Source organism: Ochotona princeps, chromosome X (genome assembly GCF_030435755.1).
Source record: "Ochotona princeps isolate mOchPri1 chromosome X, mOchPri1.hap1, whole genome shotgun sequence".
NCBI lineage: Eukaryota > Metazoa > Chordata > Mammalia > Lagomorpha > Ochotonidae > Ochotona > Ochotona princeps.
The window spans coordinates 32,063,670-32,084,703 of NC_080865.1; the positions used below are offsets into that span (position 1 = coordinate 32,063,670).

The 21,034-nt window shown below is 41.0% G+C and overlaps 1 protein-coding gene across 1 annotated transcript in view; it reads left to right on the forward strand.

Annotated features, from left to right (window-relative positions):
• Positions 1 to 972: 972 nt before the first annotated feature.
• The window catches only part of TEX11 (testis expressed 11), a 254,871-nt gene continuing 234,809 nt past the window's right edge, over positions 973 to 21,034 (forward strand). The window contains exons 1-2 of the mRNA XM_058658776.1: positions 973 to 1,093; positions 20,115 to 20,230. Of these exons, the coding sequence (XP_058514759.1) occupies positions 1,057 to 1,093; positions 20,115 to 20,230 (153 nt within the window). The 5' untranslated portion in view covers positions 973 to 1,056. The remainder of the gene's footprint in view (positions 1,094 to 20,114; positions 20,231 to 21,034) is intronic.

Consider the following 21,034-nt stretch of genomic DNA (forward strand, 5'->3'; position numbering starts at 1 on the left):
AACACGTCTACGACGTCCTGAGTAGTCAATATCATGCACTTTCGTTTTTCTCTCCCGTCTGCTTTTGTTGTTTTTATGTCCGGCTCTGCTCTTTGCCATAATTCTAGCAGCATTCACTCTTCCTGCAATGTTTGATTACATCATATTTGTGAACTCAGTGATCGTTACTAGGTATCATCGTGCATCTCGGGAAGTAAATTCTAGAATGGACCTTTGGCGCCTTTATAGAGGTTAAAGGTCAATCGGCGTGGAAGACACCGCAAGGAGGGGAGGGGCTTTCCAAGCGTCATCCGGGGATGTGGAAGGAAGCTTGGCGGTAAGAAGCCGCCACGTTTCTCAGTGGTCCCCAACCAGGTGAGCAATTTGGTAGGTAAAAAGGCTGCAGAAGGCTTCAGGTGAGGTTTTTTTCTTTGGTAGTTTGTAACTAGCAAAAAGATGTGGCCATTGGGCCAACATTTTTGAGAGTGACCCCATGGTAACTGCGTTGTGGAACTGTCCAAGTGTTCATGGCGGCATCCATCTTGAGGAGAAGGAGGAGGGCAAAGCGATTTTTAGTTGGGATAGAAGAGTGTGAGGCTAGTGCTAGCTGCCCAAAGTGGGCCATGGTGATTTTTGTCGTCTACAAACGTAGTTCTACGGCACTGCTGCTGACCGCGAGGAATCACTAGGTGCTAGAGGTCGCCATGTGTTCGAAGTATAGTTGGTTGGGCTGGGGACGGGGACGGAATTTTAACCAAATAGGCGGCTGCGGTGAGGAAAGGCTGGGTCAGCTAAGCTGTCCGGTTAGGCCGTGTTTCTGGCGCTTCTGGGCTGATCTATAGAGAAAATAGCTTTGAGGTTGTTTGTGTGTCGCCAGCGGCTTACTTGGTGCGCCCCCCCCCCCCCCGGGTTAACCGCCTCTAGCCGTCTCTAACCACCTTTAATTGTGGTTTACTAGTTTTAATTTTCCTCAACAAGAACATTTTGACTGGAAAGAAATATCATGAGGAAACGGAGGATAAGGAACAGACTTTGAAATCATTTCTTGTTTTGTAGGCCGGGGCCGGCGTTTTCAAAATGAGCAGCCTAGACTTTCGTGTCATGGAATTCCAAGGTACGCCCCTGAACATGGTGGTAAAGGGATTGTTTGTCTTCTAAATGTATTTTGTTTCTGAATTTTGTCTTTTGGGAGTGTCCGTAGTGCCAGGTTTTCTCATTTCTGTGCCAGTGACGATGTAAGAGATTTAAGGGTATGGGGACCTTTTATGAGGTAAAAGTACGGAGAACAAAATTCAGTTCACAATTCCGACCTTAGGTTTTTCCGGATTCTTAGGGCATGCATACTATCATTGCTTTAAGTGAAACAGAAATCTGCTGTGTTAAGCATACATGAAGGAAATAATAAAAAAAATAACAAAACCGACCCTGCAAGGTCCTGCCGTGCCGTTCTACCGTTTATCTACAAAAAAACCGCAAGGATTTCAGTTTTATACCAGTATAAACTTATTTTAATTCCCTTTTCTACGAACTTTGTGAAGTCTCCTTGTGAATTAAATCCAGGGTAGTTTTATATCTAAACGTGTTTTATTTTCCCTATTTTAAAAGTAGGTAATTTATAGGAACCCCTGATAAGCAAAAGGAATTTGCCCAGGGGCCTGGGAGAATTTCTGGTACTTTCTTTGTTTCTGAGGAAATGATTAGTCAGGTAGTAATGGAATATGTTGTTATGAAGGTGGCTACACATCTACTATTAAAATTTTTTTAACTTGCAAATATGATCTTTTTATTCTCTCTTTAGTGTTAGTAATCTAAGACTGAAATAGGATGGACCAAAAAACCTACAATTTTCTAGAAAATGAGTTTAAAATTTACTTTAAGAATATCATATAACTGCAAATAGTAACACCACTGATTGTTGCAACATAGGCCTTTTCCACATACATGTAAACTGGTAAATAAAAATACATTTTTTTATGAAGGGAGATATATATTTTTTTAAGATTTACTTTTTTTTTTGAAAATAATCTTACTGCTACTACTAAAAAATTTTAGGTCAGTATTTCGATGTAGCCTGTCATGTTTAAAACAATAATCAAGACTTATTTAAGTTTTAACTTAGGATATGTTCAAGGTGTAACCATGGAATAGGATTTATGAATGTTAAGTATATAGTTTTTGCACTCTTGTATTTGCATAAATATTTGAAGCACACAGAAATACAGTAATAGAATGAACACTTGTGTCCTTAAAATTGTATTTTGGCAAGTTTACCTTTTTGCTGTGTGCTGTGAGTATTTCACTGTTTCAAAGAACTATTTTAGTCTTTTAAAGCTTCACATAAATTATATTATTTTAAATGGTATTCTCTCCTGTGACTTTTCTTGTTTTTGCTCAGCACTGCGTTTTAAATATTTACTCATATGAATGTTTTAGCTCTAGATCTTTCATTTCCACTGCTGGTAGTAATGGTACACTGGGCGTAAATGTGCTATAATTTATTTGTTCAGTTTCCTTTTTGCAATGTATGAGTTATTTCAGATATTTGCTGTTACAATCAGTTCTACAGAGAATATGGTGGTTCTGAGTGTCAGGCATGAATATCATGCCTTAGCATATATATATCGTATTAAAAGTTGAATGAAATATTATTTTTACCCTTGTTACATGTAGTGCACTATGATCTTTACTGTTTCATTATTTTTATTTGGAAAAGTGCTTGGTATAGCCCCCAAAAATCTATTTACTTTTTCGTCTCATTTTACTTTTAAAATGTTTTTTATTAATATAAAGCAAGATTTCATTTATTTTATAGTTATAATCCTGAGAAGATAACCATACTTACTCCCTCCTTCTTTTCCTTCTTCAGTCCCCCTTATTCCTCCTTCTTAAAAATTTCTGAAAAAAAGAATTTTAATGCATTTTATGATCACAGGCTTAATGAGCCCCTAACCATAATATCCAACAAGTAAAAAAATATATAGAAAACATTACAGTTCCACAGTAGTATAAACAAAATCTAAAAACAACAGTTGAATTCCAAGATGTCCATTTTGTTTGCATGCATATGCATTTTTTTGTATTTCATATAAATTATTCCATGCCAGAGAAAAAAACACTATATTTGGTTTTTGTTTGTCTGTTTTTTTGTTTTGTTTTGGTATTTCACTAAATGTAGTGGTTTCCAGTTGTATGCATTTCATGCAAAAGTCAGGATTTTTCACTCTTTTTTTTTTGTGGCTGAGTAGTGTTTACCACAATTTCTTTATCCAGTCATCCATTGATTCCTTATCTTAGCTATTGTGAATTCTGCTGCAATAAACATGGGTCTCAGGTAATTCTTTCATCTGCTGATTTCCTTTTTGCATGGGCAAATTCCCATGAATGAGATAGTCTGGTCACATAGTAGATCTGTGGTAGATGTATTTTCACATTTCTGAGGAATTGCCATGATGTCTTCCATAATGGTTTTACTAGTTTACATTCCCATCAATACGGTGTATTAGGATACCCGCATCCATGCCAGCTTTTATTGTTATTTTTCATTTTCAGATGATAACCATTCAAACTGGGATGAGATAAAATCTCATTGTGATTCTTATTTACATTTCCTTGATGGCTAGTGATCCTGATCAGTTTTTCATGTGTCTGTTGATCATTTGTAGTTTATCCTTTGAAAAATGCATGCTTATATAGTTTGCCCATTTCTTAACTAGATTATTGGTTTTGCTGTTGAATTTGTAAATCCTGAATTTGTAATTTAATAGTAATTTAACAGTTGCAGTTTGCAAATCCCCCCACTCATTCTGTCTGTTGCCTCTTCATTTTGTTGACTGTTTGCTTTGCAATATTTAAGCTTCTTAGCCTGATATAATTCCACTTGCTGAGTTTTGTTTTTCTTGCCTCTACTTTTGGGGTCTTTTGTATGAAATCTTTGCCTGTGCCAATGTCTGGTAGAGTCTCCCTGACGTTTTCCTCTGATATTTTGAGGATATCAGGTTGTGTTTAGATCCTTGATCCATTGTGAGTTGATTTTGTGTAAGGCATAAGGTCTTCTTTTATATTTCTTCGTGCATGGATCCCATCTTCCTAACGCATTTTGTTGAAGAGACAGTCCTATTTCCAGGGATTGTTTTTAGCTCATTTGTCAAAATTAATTGGTTGTAGCTGTGTTGATCAGTTTCTGGAGTTTCTGTTCTGCTTCATTGGTCTACGTATCTATTCTTGTGCCAGTACCAGGTTGTTTGATTGTAGCTGCCCTATATTATGCCTTGAAATTTGGCATTGTGATGTCTTTGGCTTTGTTTCTGTTATATTTAAGATTGCTTTAGCTATTTGGGATCTCTTGTGTTTCCATATGAATTTCAACTTTTTTTTTCTAGATCTGAGAAAAATGTCCTTGATATTTTGATTGGAATTGTGTTGAATATATAATTGATTTGGAGTAATAAGGACATTTTGATAATATTGATTTACAGTCTGCAAACATGGATTTTTTTTCATTTTTTGTCTCATTTCTTTCTTTAATGTTTTGTAGTTGTCATTGTGGATAATTGATGTGGACATCCTTGTCTGATTCTAGATCTTAGTAGAAATGCTCCCAGCTTTTCCCCATACACTATAATGCTGGCTGTGAGCCTTGATCATGTTCAAGAATGTTCCTTCTATACCCAATTGGCTTAAGGCTTTTATCAAGAAAGGATGTTGTATTATATCAAAACGTTGTCTTCATCTATTGAGATAATCCTATGGTTTTTATTCTTCAATTTGTTAATGTGATGTATCACATTTATTGAATTGAGTATGTTTTCTCTGCATACCAGGGGAAAATCCGACTTTGTTGAGGTGAATGCTGTTTCTGATGTGTTGTTGTATTCGATTAACATCTGTGTTCATCAGGGACATTGATTTGTAGTTATCTTTCATTGTTGTATCTTTGGTTTTGAAAGGTATTGCTGATCTCACAGAGTTTGGGAGGATTTCTTCCTTTTATATTGTTTTGATTAGTTTGAGAAAAATGGAATTAATTCTTATTTAAAAGTTTGGTAGAATTCAACTGTGAAGCTGTTCACTCCTTGACTTTTCTTTCGATGGGAGGGTCTTTATTACTGAGCCAATCTCTGTCTTGGTTATTGGCCTATTTAGGTTTCCTGTCTTCTTGACTCAATTTTGGTATGTTGGGTGTGTCCAGAATTCTATCAATTTTCTGTAAATTTTCCAGGGTTTTTTTTTGGCATGTAGTTGTTTGTAGTGATTTCAGATTATTCTTTTCTTTTTTTAAAAAAAGATTTATTTATTTTTATTGGAAAGGCAGATATACAAGGAGGAGAGTGAGAAAGGTCTTCTGTCCACTGGTTCACTCCCCAAGTGGCTGCAACAGAGCTGAGCCCAATACGAAGCCCATACAAAGCCAGGAGCCAGGAGCTTCTTCCAGGTCTCCCATGTCCCAAGGTCCCAAGTCTTTGGGCCGTCCTCCACTGCTTTCCCAGGCCATAAGCAGGGAGCTGGATGGGAAGTGTGGAGCATCTAGGACACAAACCGGCATTCATATGGTATCCTGCTGGATGCAAGGAGAAGATTTAGCCCCTAGGCTATTGCGTCGGGCCCTTAGATGAATATTCTGTGGTATCCATTTTGATACCTTCTTTATCATCTCTGAATTTACTAATTTGAGTTTCCCTCTCCCCCTTTTTGTTTAGTGGTCCAACATTGTATCAAATTTGTGTATTTTTTCAAAAATAGACAGCTCTTCATTCCAGCAATCTTTTATATATATATATATATATATAGATAGATAGATAGATAGATAGATAGATAGATAGATATAGATATAGATACCATTTTCTATTTCCTGGATGCTGGGAGCTTTGTCCCAAAAGATGGCATTCTTTTTGGCCACCAGCTATGGGAGTCGCTGGCAGCTTCCTGCTCACTGCTGTGTGATTCTTATCTTCCTACTGTTCCACAGCTTGTCTCTTCCCTTTTAGAATTTCCACTACAAGCTTTTCTCCAGTTGTCCTCTGGAAATGCCATTCCTTCCCTTTTCCTCTGTTATTTTCCTGTAGTCAAAATCAGCACATCTTTTCTCTGTTCAGCCATCTTGGATGATGCTGTAGGTGAGTGTTGCCCAACTGAAATATAGCTAAAAAAGTAGTGAAACCTGAGTAAATTATTTTATGTATTTTCTATTAGCCATATTAGAAAAGGTTAAACCGGACCCAGTGTGGTAGCCTAGTGGCTAAGGTCCTCACCTTGCATGTGCCAGGATCCCTTATGGGCACCGGTTCTAATCATGGTGGTCCCACTTCCCATCCAGCTCCCTGCTCGTGGCCTGGGAAAGCAGTCAAAGATGGCTCAAAGCCTTGGGACCCTGCATGTGCTTTGGAGATCCGGAAGAGGCGCTGGGCTCCTGGCTTTGGATTGGCTCAGCTCTAGCTGTTGCAGCTGCTTGAAGAGTGAATCAGTGGACGGAAGATGTTCCTCTCTGTCTCTTTTCTCTGTATATCTGCCTTTCCAATAAAAATAAAATAAAATCTTAAAAAAGAGAAAAGGTTGGGCCCGGCGGTGTGGCCTAGCGGCTAAAGTCCTCGCCTTGAAAGCCCCGGGATCCCATATGGGCGCCGGTTCTAATCCCGGCAGCTCCACTTCCCATCCAGCTCCCTGCTTGTGGCCTGGGAAAGCAGTCGAGGACAGCCCAATGCATTGGGACCCTGTACCCACATGGGAGACCCGGAAGAGGTTCCTGGTTTCCGGCATCGGATTGGCTCGCACCGGCCCGTTGCGGCTCATTTGGGGAGTGAATCATTGGATGGAAGGTCTTCCTCTCTGTCTCTCCTCCTCTCTGTATATCCGGCTTTCCAATAATAAAAAAAAAAAAAAAAAGAGAAAAGGTTAAACAGAGGCTGGCGCTATGGTGTAGGTAAGTCCTCTTTTGACACCAAGTTTGAGTCTTGGCTGTTCCACTTTTCTTAAAGATTTATTTTATTTTTTATTGTTACGTCAGGTATACTTTACAATAAAAAATAAAATAATTTTTTTTAAAAGAGAGAGGAGGATAAAAAGAGAGGAAGATCTTCTGTCTGATGATTCATTCCCCAAGTAGTTGCAACGCCTGGAACTGAGCCAATGTGAAGCCAGGTACCAGGAGTTTCTTCCGGGTCTCCAATGCGGGCGCAGGGTCCCAAGGCTTTGGGCTGTCCTTGACTGCTTTCCCAGGCCACAAGCAGGAAGCTAGATGGGAAGTGGGGCTGCCGGGACATGAACAGGTGACCAAATGGGATCTCAGTGTGTGCAAGGCGAGGACTTAAGCTACTAGGCTACTGCGCCGGGCCCCAGCTGTTTCATTTTTGATCTATCTCCCTGGTAATAGCCAGAGAAGGTCCCTGCAATCGCCATGGGCAACCTGGAAGAAACTGCTAGCTCCTGGCTTGGACCAGCCCAGTTCAGCCATTTCAGGCCATTGGAGGAGTGAAACGGTGGAAGGATCTCTCTGCCTCTCTTCTCTGAAACTCTGTCTTAAATAAATAATAACTTTTTAAAAAAAAGTTTAAACAGATAAATTAATTTTATTGATTAAATATGTGGCTCAGTATATTCAATTTATTTCAACATGCAATCACAGTATAAAATCACTAATGGGATATTATATACTTTTTCTTTTTGCAAAAAGTCTTTGAGTCTGATACGTATTTTATACTTCAAGTGTTTGCTGCTTTGGGCTGTTCATTTTAAGTGCCTGATAGTCACATGTGGCTAGTGACTTCCCTTTTAGTGTATTTCTAGGGTGTGTATGTAACAGTGCAACTTCTCCATCAAAATTGGTGAGCTTTTGCTGGGGTTGGGAATGCAACTATGAGTATCTTTAATGTATATAATGCTAAATTGATGTTCATTGCAGTTTCAGCAATTTATTTTGTTTTGTTTTGTTTTAGGAAAGACAGATTTAAACAGGAAAGGAGATACAGAGAGAAAGATCTTCCAGCTGCTGGTTCACTTCCTAAATGGCCATAATTGCTAGAGGTGAACTGATTTGAAGTCAGGAGCCAGGAGCTCTGTGGGTCTCCTATGTGGGTACAGGGTCCCAATGCCTTGGGCAATCCTCTACTACTTTCCCAGGCCACAGGCAGGGAGCTGGATGGGAAGTGAAATAGCTGGAACACAAACTGGCACCCATATGGGATGCAGCACTTGCAGGTGGAGGATTAGCCAGTTGAGTCAGTGCATCAGCCCTGGAGTTTCAGCAATTTGTATTCCCTTTTCACTTTCTCCTTTCCCCCCAACCTTGCTAATATTTGATGTCGTGTTTAAAATTTTTTGCAAGTATAGATGGTGTTATTGCTTTTCACATTTTATGTTTGAATAATTATAGTTTTTCAGAAAAGTTGCACAAATAGTACAGAGTTCCTGTGTACCCCCCAGTTACTCTTACTTACCCTACTGTTATAATCTTACGCAGATATTGTTTTTATTTACATTTCCCTGCCAAGTAATGAAGTTGGGTATGGTTGAAATTTTTATTGGCTATCTGAATTTTCTCTTTTGGTCACAAGTTTTGTAAAAATGGACTACAAAGGCCAGTGATGGGTCTAGTTTATTTCCTTAGGGAGAATTGATGTAACACCAGTCTTCATCTACCACAACTTGCAGGTCAAAAAGAACTAGAAGCTGGTCTAAGTTATACTTTTTTTTTTTAAATATTGTTTATTTGAATATCAGAGTTACAGAGAGGGTGAGAGGCAGAAAGAGAGAAGAAGATTGAGGGAAGAGAGAGGAGAGGAATTTTTCATGTACTGGTTCACTTCTTCTTCTTTTTTTTTTTTTTTTTAAAGATTTATTCATTTTTATTACAGCCAGATATACACAGAGGAGGAGAGACAGAGAGGAAGATCTTCCGTCCGATGATTCACTCCCCAAGTGAGCTGAAACGGGCCGATGCGCGCCAATCCGGAGCCGGGAACCTGGAACCTCTTCCGGGTCTCCCACGTGGGTGCAGGGTCCCAAAGCTTTCGGCCGTCCTCGACTGCTTTCCCAGGCCACAAGCAGGGAGCTGGATGGGAAGTGGAGCTGCCGGGATTAGAACCGGCGCCCATATGGGATCCCGGGGCTTTCAAGGTGAGGACTTTAGCCGCTAGGCCATGCCGCCGGGCCCTGGTTCACTTCTTAATTGGCTACAATGGCCAGGCACCTGAGCCATCCTCCGATGCTTGCTCAGGTACGTTAGCAGGGAGCTGGATCGAAAGTGGACTGGTGCCTATAGGGGATGCCAGCACTTCTGCACAGCACCGGCCCTTATGTTGTCACACCTTTTGTGGTGAAATAAATGCACTGATGTTTCTGAACAACACCTCACCATGCCCTCCTGCAAGTTGAGCATTCTTTTTTTTTTTTTTAAGATTTATTTTATTTTTTTTTATTACAAAGTCAGATATACTGAGAGGAGGAGAGATAGAGAGGAAGTGGAGCTGCCTGGATTAGAACCAGCGGCCATATGGGATCAAGGCGAGGACCTTAGCCACTAGGCCACACTGCCGAGCCCCCAAGTTGAGCATTCTTAGTTTTGCACTTGTTACTTGTTGCTTACTTCTGGTGCTCTAATCATTTTGTCTGCAGCCCTCTGAACATGTTCTGTTCTTTCCATATTATTGCAGCGTAATACAGAACACTTTAAGGACAGAACACAATTTTCTAGATTTGATATGATGAGAACAAGATAGCCTTTCTCTTTAGCTATGACGGTGATCATCTTTCTCTTGATGTAGCAATGTACTTAAGATTGATTTTGTTTTTTGTTTCTTCACACCACACTAGTGGCTGTTTTTGAATACCAGCCCTCCCAAAGCTCTTCAGCCTTTTAAAAATACATACAGCTAGTAAGTCTTTTAAAATACATACAGCTATTAAGTTTTGCCTTTTTATGTATTGGTACAGACAGTTTTGAAGGTTTATATACAATAGTCTACTTTTTTCTTATATTGCTACAACTGGAAATTTAGTTTTTACTTCGGATAATATTATCTGTCTTATTTGATATCTCTCCCTCTAAGCCTCTTTGTCCAAATCATTGACAAAAATTGTAAGGACCAAGGGCACGATGTTATGCTATTGAAAATCTCACTTTAAGTTCATATCAGTCTCTTAAGTATCACTCCTTGTGTATGTTGGCTCAGTGTATGTTATTCTTGTCTCTTAGTCTATACTTGGCTTTATCCATAGGTTTGGATTTTCCGATTCTCCTCTCAAAAGGACCCTTCAAATGTGCATTTCTCTTGTCAGCTTTCCTCTTCACCTTTGAGGCTGCCTTCTTGATATTAAACCAACGTAGATGTGGCTCTGTGCTCCTCTGCCCCTGACTGAACAACCTCTGGGATTGGCTCATTAAAATACTTTTTTTTTCTTTCCCTCTTGACGTACACTCTCCCCTTTCCTCCTTCATTCCTCCCCCTTTATTTCTCAACTCTATTCAGGTATTAATTATGAACAGCAAATGGTCAGAAGTTCTGGGGATGCATATTTGGCATAGTGGTTAGAACACTGTGTGTAGGATGCCTGCATACCATTTTGGAGTGCTTGAGTTCCCCTTTCCATTCCTTCTTCCTGCTCAAGTGCACCATGGAAGACAGCAAGCGATTACTCGAATACTTGGGTCTCTGCTGCCAGTGCAAGAGACCTAAGTTCTAGGCTTTGGGCTTTGACTTCATCCCAGTCACAGCCTGTTGCTTTGACTGCCTCACACATCTTTATATTCCTAGCAATACTACCCAGCATACTGGGTATCTAATAAATGTTTGTTGAATCTACACAGAGATGATAGAGATGCCAACCAAACAGAAAGAATGTAGTTACTTTGGATTCTTTTCAAAGTTGTGCTGCTAATAGCTTTGATCTTGTATAATTTAGTTAACTTATCTACATATAATTCATTTTAATTGTAAAACTATGTGTTACTAGCATTTTAAGGTGACTTAAAACGCTGAAACATTGATTGATTGATGCATGTATATCCACATTTATCTTGTGTGGAAATGACTGTAAGCTCCTCAAGGGAGGGGAGTTAATATATGCTCTGTCTTTGGTGCTTGGCTAAATATCTGTCATCACTAAATGTTTAATGAATAAATGAGTTAAGATCATTTTGTGTACATAGTTTATATGGTCTGCAAGGATGGCAGGGTTCCAGTTTTTCTACTTCCTCACCAACATCTGCCTTTGTTCTTTAAATAATAGCCACCATGAGCTGTGAGCTGTCAAGCATGACGTGGTATCTGGTTGTGTTCTTGATTGATATTTCCATGAAAGTCAGTGATGTTAAGCATTTTTCATGTATGTGTTGGTTGTTTGTATGCTTTTTATGAGAAATGTCTGGTGCCTTTTAATATTTTCTGTCTGTTGAAATTATTTGTTCATACATTGTTTTCTTGACAGTGAGTATCATGAAAGTTACTTTTACTTCCGTTAGATAAACTATATACCCATTTCATCAGGATAGTTCTTGGAGATTTTTTTTGTTCCTTTGGAACATGTTTGCCTGTTGCCTGGCTCTTCATTCTCCTTGACTCATTGTTTTGGCATCCATGCAATGGACAAAGAAGACATCTCTGTTAGTCTTCATGTGTTAACCTTGCTCAGAAGACTTCCGCAGTCAGCCTTATCAGATTTCTGGTGCTCTCCATCAGTTTGTGTACAGGGAGAAAGAAGCAGGCCATCATGATTTTTGTCTGCTTGCTCTGTGCCTGAGCCAGAGAGAGGGAGCTGTGGTATCTACCATTCCAATTCATGGTCTCCATTCATCCCTGAGCAGCTAGACTGTGTCAGGCTCCTCAGAGCTTTCAGACCAGACAGAGAAAGGTTAGTTCTTTGAGGCGCTCTGGAGAAGTTGGGACACTGGCCTCACATGGATCAATTCTCTCCTTCCCCTGGGAACCTGAGAACTGAGTTTTTTCTTTTTTTTTTCCTGGTCTGTAATTGTTCTTTTCTGTTTTTCATGATTTTTATAGGGTTAATCCTTCCTGGCATCCTTCCCAAGTTTCCCTCTAGGATCAGGACACTGTTCAGAAGTAAGATGCACTGCTGTTGAGTAGAGCCCTTGGAACTGTGGTGCATGTAGCTTGAGCTGAGTTCTACATTAGCACTCACTGCTTGAATTCTCTTGTATCACACTCAGTTTGTCATTTGAGACCTCTCTGAACGTTGTATAGGAAAAACGATTATCTTCCTGACCACAGGTGATTTACAATGTGATTTTAGTCTGTGACTAAATCTGTATTTCTCAGTTTGTCATGCCTTTTTGGTGCTGATTTTGATATTTTGTTTGCTCTCATTGAAACCAAATTCTGCATTAAAATAGTATTTCTTAGCTCACAAATAGACTTTTGATGCAGCAGGGTGAATGGTCTTGACTCATTTCTCCTCTCTGTTGATTTTTAGTTGTCTCAGATTTCTGGATTTTTGCTTGTTCCTGGACCTTCCCCATATCCCACATGGTGGGATATATATAAAAAAAAAAACCCTCAAATCAGAAAAATGGAATTCAAGTACTGGCATGCTACTTCCTCTTTGTATGACTTTCAAGAAGTCACCTCATTTTGTTGTTTCAGCTTGAACACCTTGTATACTTAAAAATTTTTGTCTTTTGGGGTATATTGAAGATGTAATGAGTACATTTGAAAAAGCATTGAGATTTTAAAGCACAATGAAAACATTAATTTACCAGCCATTTCTTGGTTCTTTTCTCACTAAAGACATTCCATATAATCATTATGACCTGGAACAAAATCTTGAATTGACCCTTTGGCTTTTGAATGACTTGTTGAATGACTTGGCAAGACTGTTGATAGATTTTTCCATGTTGTAACAAAAGCTGTCTTACTCAAGGGCAGGGAAAATGTTTATTTTCTATCATATTTGACCTAGAATGCTGTCTACCTGATTAAAATTAATTGATACTAATTAGCACAGTTGCTTCAATAGAATGCATTTCAACTAGAATACATCTCATCTAAGTTAAATAGACTGAAATCATGTTGTAAATCATAGCCAGGGAGATAATTTATCTTGTCATCCTTTGCACAATCTTGCTTGATATAACCTTACTGCAGCTTATTGTCTTCATGTCTCAGATGTGAACTGCATTTACAGAAGCTCTTTTCTGAGATTCACCAGAAGTAAATTTCCTTTGTAGTGTAACTCTGGACCATTCAACTGTACGATTGCTATAAATTTACCCAGATTTGCTGACTGTATTCTATTGTAAACACTTGCAGTACTGTCATTGCCTCAGCTATTGTCAGTCAAGTTGATCAACTGAATGACATCCAGAATATGTTTTGAAAGGACCAGAATTATTTTGAAAAAACTTGAATTACATAAAGCATCAGCTGCTTAAAAGAATACTCACAAACCCAAGCTGATGTCTTCATTTTTTCATATGCCATGTCATCAAAAATTGTAATTGGTTTCTATAGTAATAACAGTATATATTTTTAAAAAGGGAAATAAAAAGCCTTACATTCATTGTTGCTTTCATTTTCTTTTAAAAATCTGCTTCTAAACAATATTTGGATATTTCAGAATATACCATTAGTATTCTAAAACAAGGGCTACAAAACATGCCCTTTAGCCCAGTATTTACCTAAATATAAGAATCAAGGTGCTTAACATAAGTCCTTGTTTAGTATGCTTTCTTTTTTGGGGCAGAAGTTTATTTAAAAGGTGAGATAAACACAGAGAATGGGCCATATGCAGAGAGAGTGGGCAGGGAGGAGAAAGGTAGGAGAGAGATGCTACTACTTTCATTTTGTGTGCATGGGAAGAGAGAGTACCCTTCTGCATTGATTGGTTTTTGTGATCCTGGAAAGGGGACTGGTTACATGATGTCATAACCAAGTCCCAGGTGCGGGGGAGTATATCCTGAGGAAGAAATAATCTGATTGACAAGTAGGAAGACAATATTACGTAGGGCAGGAGAGGTATGACTTCCAACTTGTGATTCTGAACTAGTTGTCCCACTTCATTACCCCCTCAGAGATGAGTAACCCTTATTCTTTTTTGTTTTAATGATTTATTTTGGGACCTGGTGCGATGGCTTAACTGGCTAATCTTTCACTTCCAAGTGCCAGCATCCCATATGGGTGCCAGTTCGTGTCCTGGCTATTCTACTTCCCATTCGCTCCCTGCCTGTGGCCTAGGAAAGCAATAGAGGATGGCCCAAAGCCTTGGAAACCTGCACCCACATGGGAGACATGGAAGAAGCTCCTGGCTCCTGGCTTAAGATCAACTTGGCTGTGGCCATTTTGACCATTGGGGGAGCGAACCAGCGGATGGAAGCTCTTTCTCTCTGTGTCTCCTTCTCTCTAAATCTACATTTCTAATAAAAATAAATATTTTAAAAATTACACCTTTAAAAGCTGCTTTTATTTGAAAGACAAATGTTATATGTAGAGAGGGAGAGATAGAAAGAAAAGGTCTTTCATCTGCTGAATCACTCCCCAAATGGCCACAACTGTTGGAGCCGATTTGATCTGAAGTCAGAAACCAGGAGCTGTTTCTAGGTATCTAGCATGGATGCAGGGGCCAAAGGACTTGAGTCATCTTCTGCAGCCAGCCTCTGCTGCTATCCCAGGCTGGCTGCTCCATTGAAAGTAGAGCAGTTAGGACTACAACCAGAGAACACATGGGATACCCAGCACCACAGGTGGGTGATTAGCTTGCTGTGCTGCTGCAGTGACCTCTGAGCCTCATTTATTTTTTTTTAAAGATTTATTTATTTTTATTGGAAAGACAAATTTACACAGAGAAGAAGAGAGAGAGAAAAGATACGCCATCTGCACTTCCCAAGTGGCTGCAATGGCCAGAGATGAGCTGATCAGGAGCCAGGGGCTTCTTCTGGGTCTCCCAGGTGGATGCAGGACCCCAAGGCTTTGAGCCGTCCTTTCTGCTTTCCCAGGCCACAGAGAGCTGGATGGGAAGTGGAGCAGCTGGGATATGAACCTGCACCCATATGGGATGCCGACGCATGCAAGGCTAGGACTTGGGCCACTAGGCTACTGCACCAGGCCCCTGATCCTCATTCTTAAGGGTTACTGAAAAACATAGATTTTTCTCATCTTCTGTAGTTATTTCCTGCTGGTTAGGAGCATAGACCATTCATATCCTGGGTTCAAAAATATCTCCCTAACTCATCTTAAGATCCCATCTCATAAACTGGAGAAATTCTAGCCAGTACCAATGGCTATGTGCTCCACATCATCATCCCATTCTGACAAGTCATTGGTCTCTACAACATTTGAAAGAAAATGCAGGAGGAGTGCTCCCTAGAAAAGAGTGATTGTGCTCTTGTTTCCAGAATACTGGGAGATGATAGACTGCCCCTGTGTAGACTGGAAAACAAAAACAAGACAAAACGAAACAAAACCCCTATGCAGCTTGAGTGCAAAGACTGTTATTGTTCCTTACAAGTGAACACATCCCTGTCAGAGTAGAGGTGACAGACTATCAATCACTGCCCAGGCTCCTCCTTGCTCCACAAGTTCAGTCAGGCTTCTATAATTAGGTTCATATGCCACACTAGTATCTACTAACATTATATTAGAGGAACTCACCATGGAAATCTCCCACCTATAGAGGTTTCCTTAGAGAGTTGAGAGAAGAGATAGGAAGAAACACATCTGCCTTAAAGTGCAATGGCCCTGATAATGGTGAAAGCAAAGGCTCCATTTATCTTTTTGTCTTTCAAAGCAGCATCCAGGGTTCTTGACTGGTTCACTGGAGTAGTCAAACTCATTATTCGTGTGTGCCTGGGCGTGATCTTCCCTGCACAGGAATCAACACAACATGTATAGTGGGCTCCGATGCTAGGACACACACCCTCAAGACTCTGTTACTGAGATTAGAAATCCTTTCATGTCTGAAACCAATGGACATGACAGCCCAAGCTTCTTGATAATGCCAAAACCTGTCAGTGCTACCCACCCCTCCCCTTCCCCACTCAAAGACTCCGACCTCAGGCTACTGGCTTAGCTTGGTGATGTGCTATGGGTGCAGCCAGCTCAGGACTGTAAGAGTCCCTACCTGCCTGCTCCCAGCCTGGGTGCAGCTTGTCTAGGACCTGTGAGGCACCCGGCCTGCTGGCTTTCAGGCTGGTTCAGTGGCACCTAGGACCTCAGTGTTGGGCCCCTGGCTGACTGCTCCTGCCTAGAACCCTACCGAAGACCATCAGTGCAGCTCCTCCACTACCTTTCCCCCAGATCCCTAACCTCAGGCTTGTGGTCTAGCATGGTGGAATGACATGAGAGCAGCTACTAGGATCCCAGGTGGCCCCCTGCCTGCCTGCTCCCTGCCCCATGTGTGGGAGGAGCCTGCCTCAGGACCCTGGCATGAGACCCATAGCCTGCTTGCTCCCTGCCCAGTGTGGTATGCCAGTGGAAGCCCAATATGTCTTTCTGTTAAGTATTGCTTAGGAGAAAAACGTTGTTCTTTTTGTATTTGTTTTATCACCTGAATTATTCAGTATATGTTTCCTAATACTCATGTAATGTGGGTTACTAAAGAGTCTATATACTGTAAAAAAATTGAGCATAATTTGCTGTTGTTTGAATGTTTTTTGATTTCTAACTATAATTTACATTTTTAAGGATTTATTTATTTGAAAGGCAGAGGGACAGAGAAAGGCAGAGAGAGAGAGAGAGAAAGAATCTTTCATCTGCTACTTCACTTCCCAAAAGCCTGCAACAGCTGGGGCTAGGCCAGATTGAAGCTAGGAGGCCAGGACTCCATCCAGGTCTCGTGCATGTGTTGCAGGGATTCAAATACTAAGTCATCTTCCATTGTTTTCCCACATGTATTAACAGAGAATGGACTAGGACGTAGAGCACCTGGGGTAGCTGGGTTACAGATCAGCACTTGAATATGAGATGCTGGTGTCACAAGTGGTGGCTTGTCAGAAATCACAGCTGTGCCACAGTCTTGGCTGCAAAACTATTTTTATTTTGTTTTTACTATCGTTTTACACCATTGAGAGGGATGCACATCCATGTGGGTCTCTGATTAGGTGGGGAGGGTTGAGGTATGGAGGAAGGTGAATGGGACAAATGTTTCAAATTTTTTCTCTTGTGTCTGTAGGGGGAGACTTACCCCAACCCTGGCTCTTGAGCTCCCCAGCAGGACCTGAGGCCTAGTAGGGGAGTTCCCCATGTTTCCCTACCAGTCCTGCTCTGTGCCCCAGATCTTATGTATGCTAGCAGGTGCCACAGTCCTGCTTGTCATGGTCTGCCCTAAATCCTGGCCTTTGATGTGCTAGTGGTGCCTGGCCCAGACCTGCCCCCTCTCAGACCTAGCTCCCATGAGTGTTAGGTGAGTTCCGGGGTCCAGCCTGGCTCAGCCTGTCACCACCCCAGCTCTCTGCGCAAACAAGCCAGTGCTGCAGTCCCACAGAGCCTCCTACAGAGTCCCCTGCAAAAGCTTCCCCCAGATGCACTTCTCTCGAATTCTGGTGGATGCTGCAGCCTAGCTTGACATGGCCAACCCCTGTTCTGACACTCATGGCTGGTACTGCAGCCTGGCCCAGCTTTGGTGTGTGCCAGTGGGCAGCAAGTGATGCTACTTAGCCCAGCTCAGTTCTCCCACAGGAGCAGGTATCTTGGCTTGAGCACACATGCCCTTCAGTTTCCCCCTTCTATACCATCTTGTCTTAGTTCCTTCACCTACATGTAAGTGCAGTGGCCTGGTGCATGGAAGCCCGCGGAAGCCCTTCCCCCCCTGTTAAATATGCTGTCATTCCAGTCCCTGCCGCCCTCCCACTGCTACCGCTTTGAGCCAGGGTGGCATGTCCCAGCCCACTGTTCCCCACCCTCTCCACACATCTTAAAAAAAAAAAAAAGAATAGACATTCTTTTAGCACGCTGGTATGGTTAACACTAATTTGGCATTAGCCTGGCCCAGAATGCCCTCAGCTATCGGCTGCTTTTCTCCCAGCGGTGTAACACTTGCCTAGGTACAAGGCAACCTAGGCAGTTGCCTACAGCTGGAATTATCTTATTTCTTACAATAATCTTTTCCTGGAGGAATCTTAAACATAGTGGGATTTTTAAATATGATTTTTTAAAGACTTATTTATTTTATTTTTATTGGAAAGTCCCATATACAGAGAGGAGGAGAGACAGAGAGGAAGATCTTCCCTCTGATGATTCACTCCCCAAGTGGCTGCAACAGCTGGTGCTGCACCGATCTTAAGCCAGGAACCAGGAGCTTCTTCCGGGTCTCCCAAGCGGGTGAAGGATCCCAAGGCACTGGGCTGTCCTCAACTGCTTTCCCAGGCCACCAGTAGGGAGCTGGATGGGAAGCTGGGCTGCCGGGATTAGAACTGGCGCCCCTGTGGGATCCTGGCACATTCAAGGTGAGGACTTTAGCCACTAGGCCACCACACCGGGCCCTTTCTATGATTTTTTTTTTTTAAAGTAAAGTTACAGAGAAAGTGGGAGAAAGAGATACTCTATATATTAGTTCACTCCTCCCTCTTCCACAACATCCTGAGCTGAGCCAGACTGGAGCCAGGAGCCATGAACCCCATTTTGGTATTACACATGGGTGACAAGGGCCCGTGTGCTTGGGCCATCCTCTGGTGCCTTCTCAGGTGTGTCAGTTAGGAAGTTAAATCAGAAATGAAGCAACTGGAACTTAAACTAGTTCACATGGGATGCTGATGTCTCAGGCAGTGACTTAATCTGTGGTACCACAAAAAAACTAGCTCTTGAAACAGTATTTTTAAAATAATTTGTTTGTTCTGCTTATATGAGAGAGAGACAAGGAGGTAGCCAGGCAGGCAGATGGACGGTGAGCTCCCTTCATCCTCTGACTCACTCCCCAAATTCCCTGAGCTACTAGAGCTGGGTCACGCCAAAGCTGGGAGCCAGGAATTCAATCCAGGTTCTCCATATGGGTGACAGGGAGGCAACAGCCTGAATTGTTACCGTTGTCTGCCACGGTGTATTCTACCAGGAAGCTGGAGCCGGAGCCAGGAATCAAACTCAGGCACTTCAATATGAGATGTGGGTGTCCTAAGCCACATCTTAAATGTTAGGCCAAATGCCGACCTCTAAACAGATTTTAAAATCCTCTATAGTAAATAATAAATAAGCTCCCAAAGTGCTCACTTGAGCAGTGATGGCTCACGTGAATAGATCCCTGACACACAGATGTGAGATCTGGCTTGAGTTCCTGACGCTCGGCTTTGGCCTAGCTCAGTCCTGGCCACTGAAGTCATTTGGGGAGTGAAGTGACAGATAATTAACTTCTCTGTCTGCATCTTTCTGTTTCCATCTTGCTAGCCTCTCTAATAAATTGAAAAAAAAAACTGTTTAGAAATCTTTTGGCTAATGCTTTTAAAGTATTGTTACGAATATTAGTAACATTTTACTAATTTGATGCTCATGAATGTTTAAAGAATTCAAGCATATGGCTAGAGACAATTTTGTTATACTTGTTTAGAAAAGGGTTAAATCTCATCACGTGAAAGTGGATACGAAGGATGATCAACTATAATTCTGCATCATACTTACATTTTGAGGAATTTTGTGGTCTAGTAAGCTTCAGCCTTATGGACTGTCTAGAGCTCAGGCTTGGGAAATCGGTGACATCATTTGTACAGATTCAATCAGTGGTTGATGTTGCCAGCTGAGCTTGTCATTTTTTCCCTCATAAAGTAAGGTCAGGACTTCAGAGCCCTCAGAAGACAGTTATGTCTGTCCAAAGCTTGACAGATTAAGGAAGTATTTTAGTTTTACAAAACAAGCATATTCAGGTTTCCCATCAGAATTTGGATATTTCCTAATTTTGAAGACATTGTTAACTTCTATTTTGTCCTCTTAAAGACTACCTTTAATAATATTCCTATTTATGAAGTCAGTGCGTTTTGTTTTTTGAGAGTGAACAATGATAACTGTAAGTAGGTGACCTCCTAGGAGACATACACTCTATTTGAGAACTATACCTTTAGCTAAAGAAACCCATTGTCGCCAATTTGAGTTTACTCTGAGGATCATTTCTTGCTGCATCATTGACTAAAGGTCTAGGAACATAGTTCAAGATAATGTTACTGTTGGCCAATGGTAGTAGTAATTCATAGCCCATTTATAATCTTGTTTCAGAAATAATAAAAAACCTGTTATTAAAAGGATGTATTGTACCTGACGCAGTGGAGAGACTTTTTTACGACATAGGAAATGTCAACAGACAGTCTATAACGGAACTACAGGATATTCAGGTGAGTATAAAAATAATTTCCTTTATGATAAGTTTCAGTGACTATTTTAACTATGTATAATACTTTTCATACTTAATCATTGCCAAATATGTAGAAATTATTTTTTGATGGTCAAGCCTAATGAATAGTGTATGATGGGAAATAACTAGAGTTGGAAAAACATGTACTTATATTTAATATGAGCTAACTTTTCAAAAGATTTATTGATTTGAAAGGCAGAGTGATGGTGTTGGAAGGAGCAAGAGGGAAAGAGATCTCTGACCTACTGTTTCTCGCCCTCAAGCGTCTGCCAGATGTGAGCCAGACAGAAGCCAAGAGTTTGTAACTGCAGAAACCCAAGGAGTTTGGGCTATCTTCTGCTGCTTTCCCAGACAGGCAGCTGCTCAGTCTACTGTACCACACCAACCCCTGTTTATTAAAGTTCAATTCATTTACTTATTTGAAAGGCGGAGTAAAAGGGGTGGGCAGGAGAGACAGAAAGAGAGGTTCTGTCTATTGTTTAATTCCACAGATACCTACAGGTTTGTAATAGTATTTGAAATCTGAGGCTGGGTCAGCTTGAAGCCTGGAGCTGCGAACTGTATCTCCCATGTCGGTGGTAGGAACTCAAGTACTTTAACCACCATCTGCTGCCTCCAGGCACATTAGCATGAAGCTGCATCAGAAGCAGATGGATGTTAAACTTGACACTTCTAAATGAGACGTAGCTATCCCAAGCAGTGGCTTAACCCACTGGACCATAGTATCAGCCCCAAAAGTTTACTATTTAAACTCTAGGCTTCAGTTTTCTTATCTGTTAAGCAA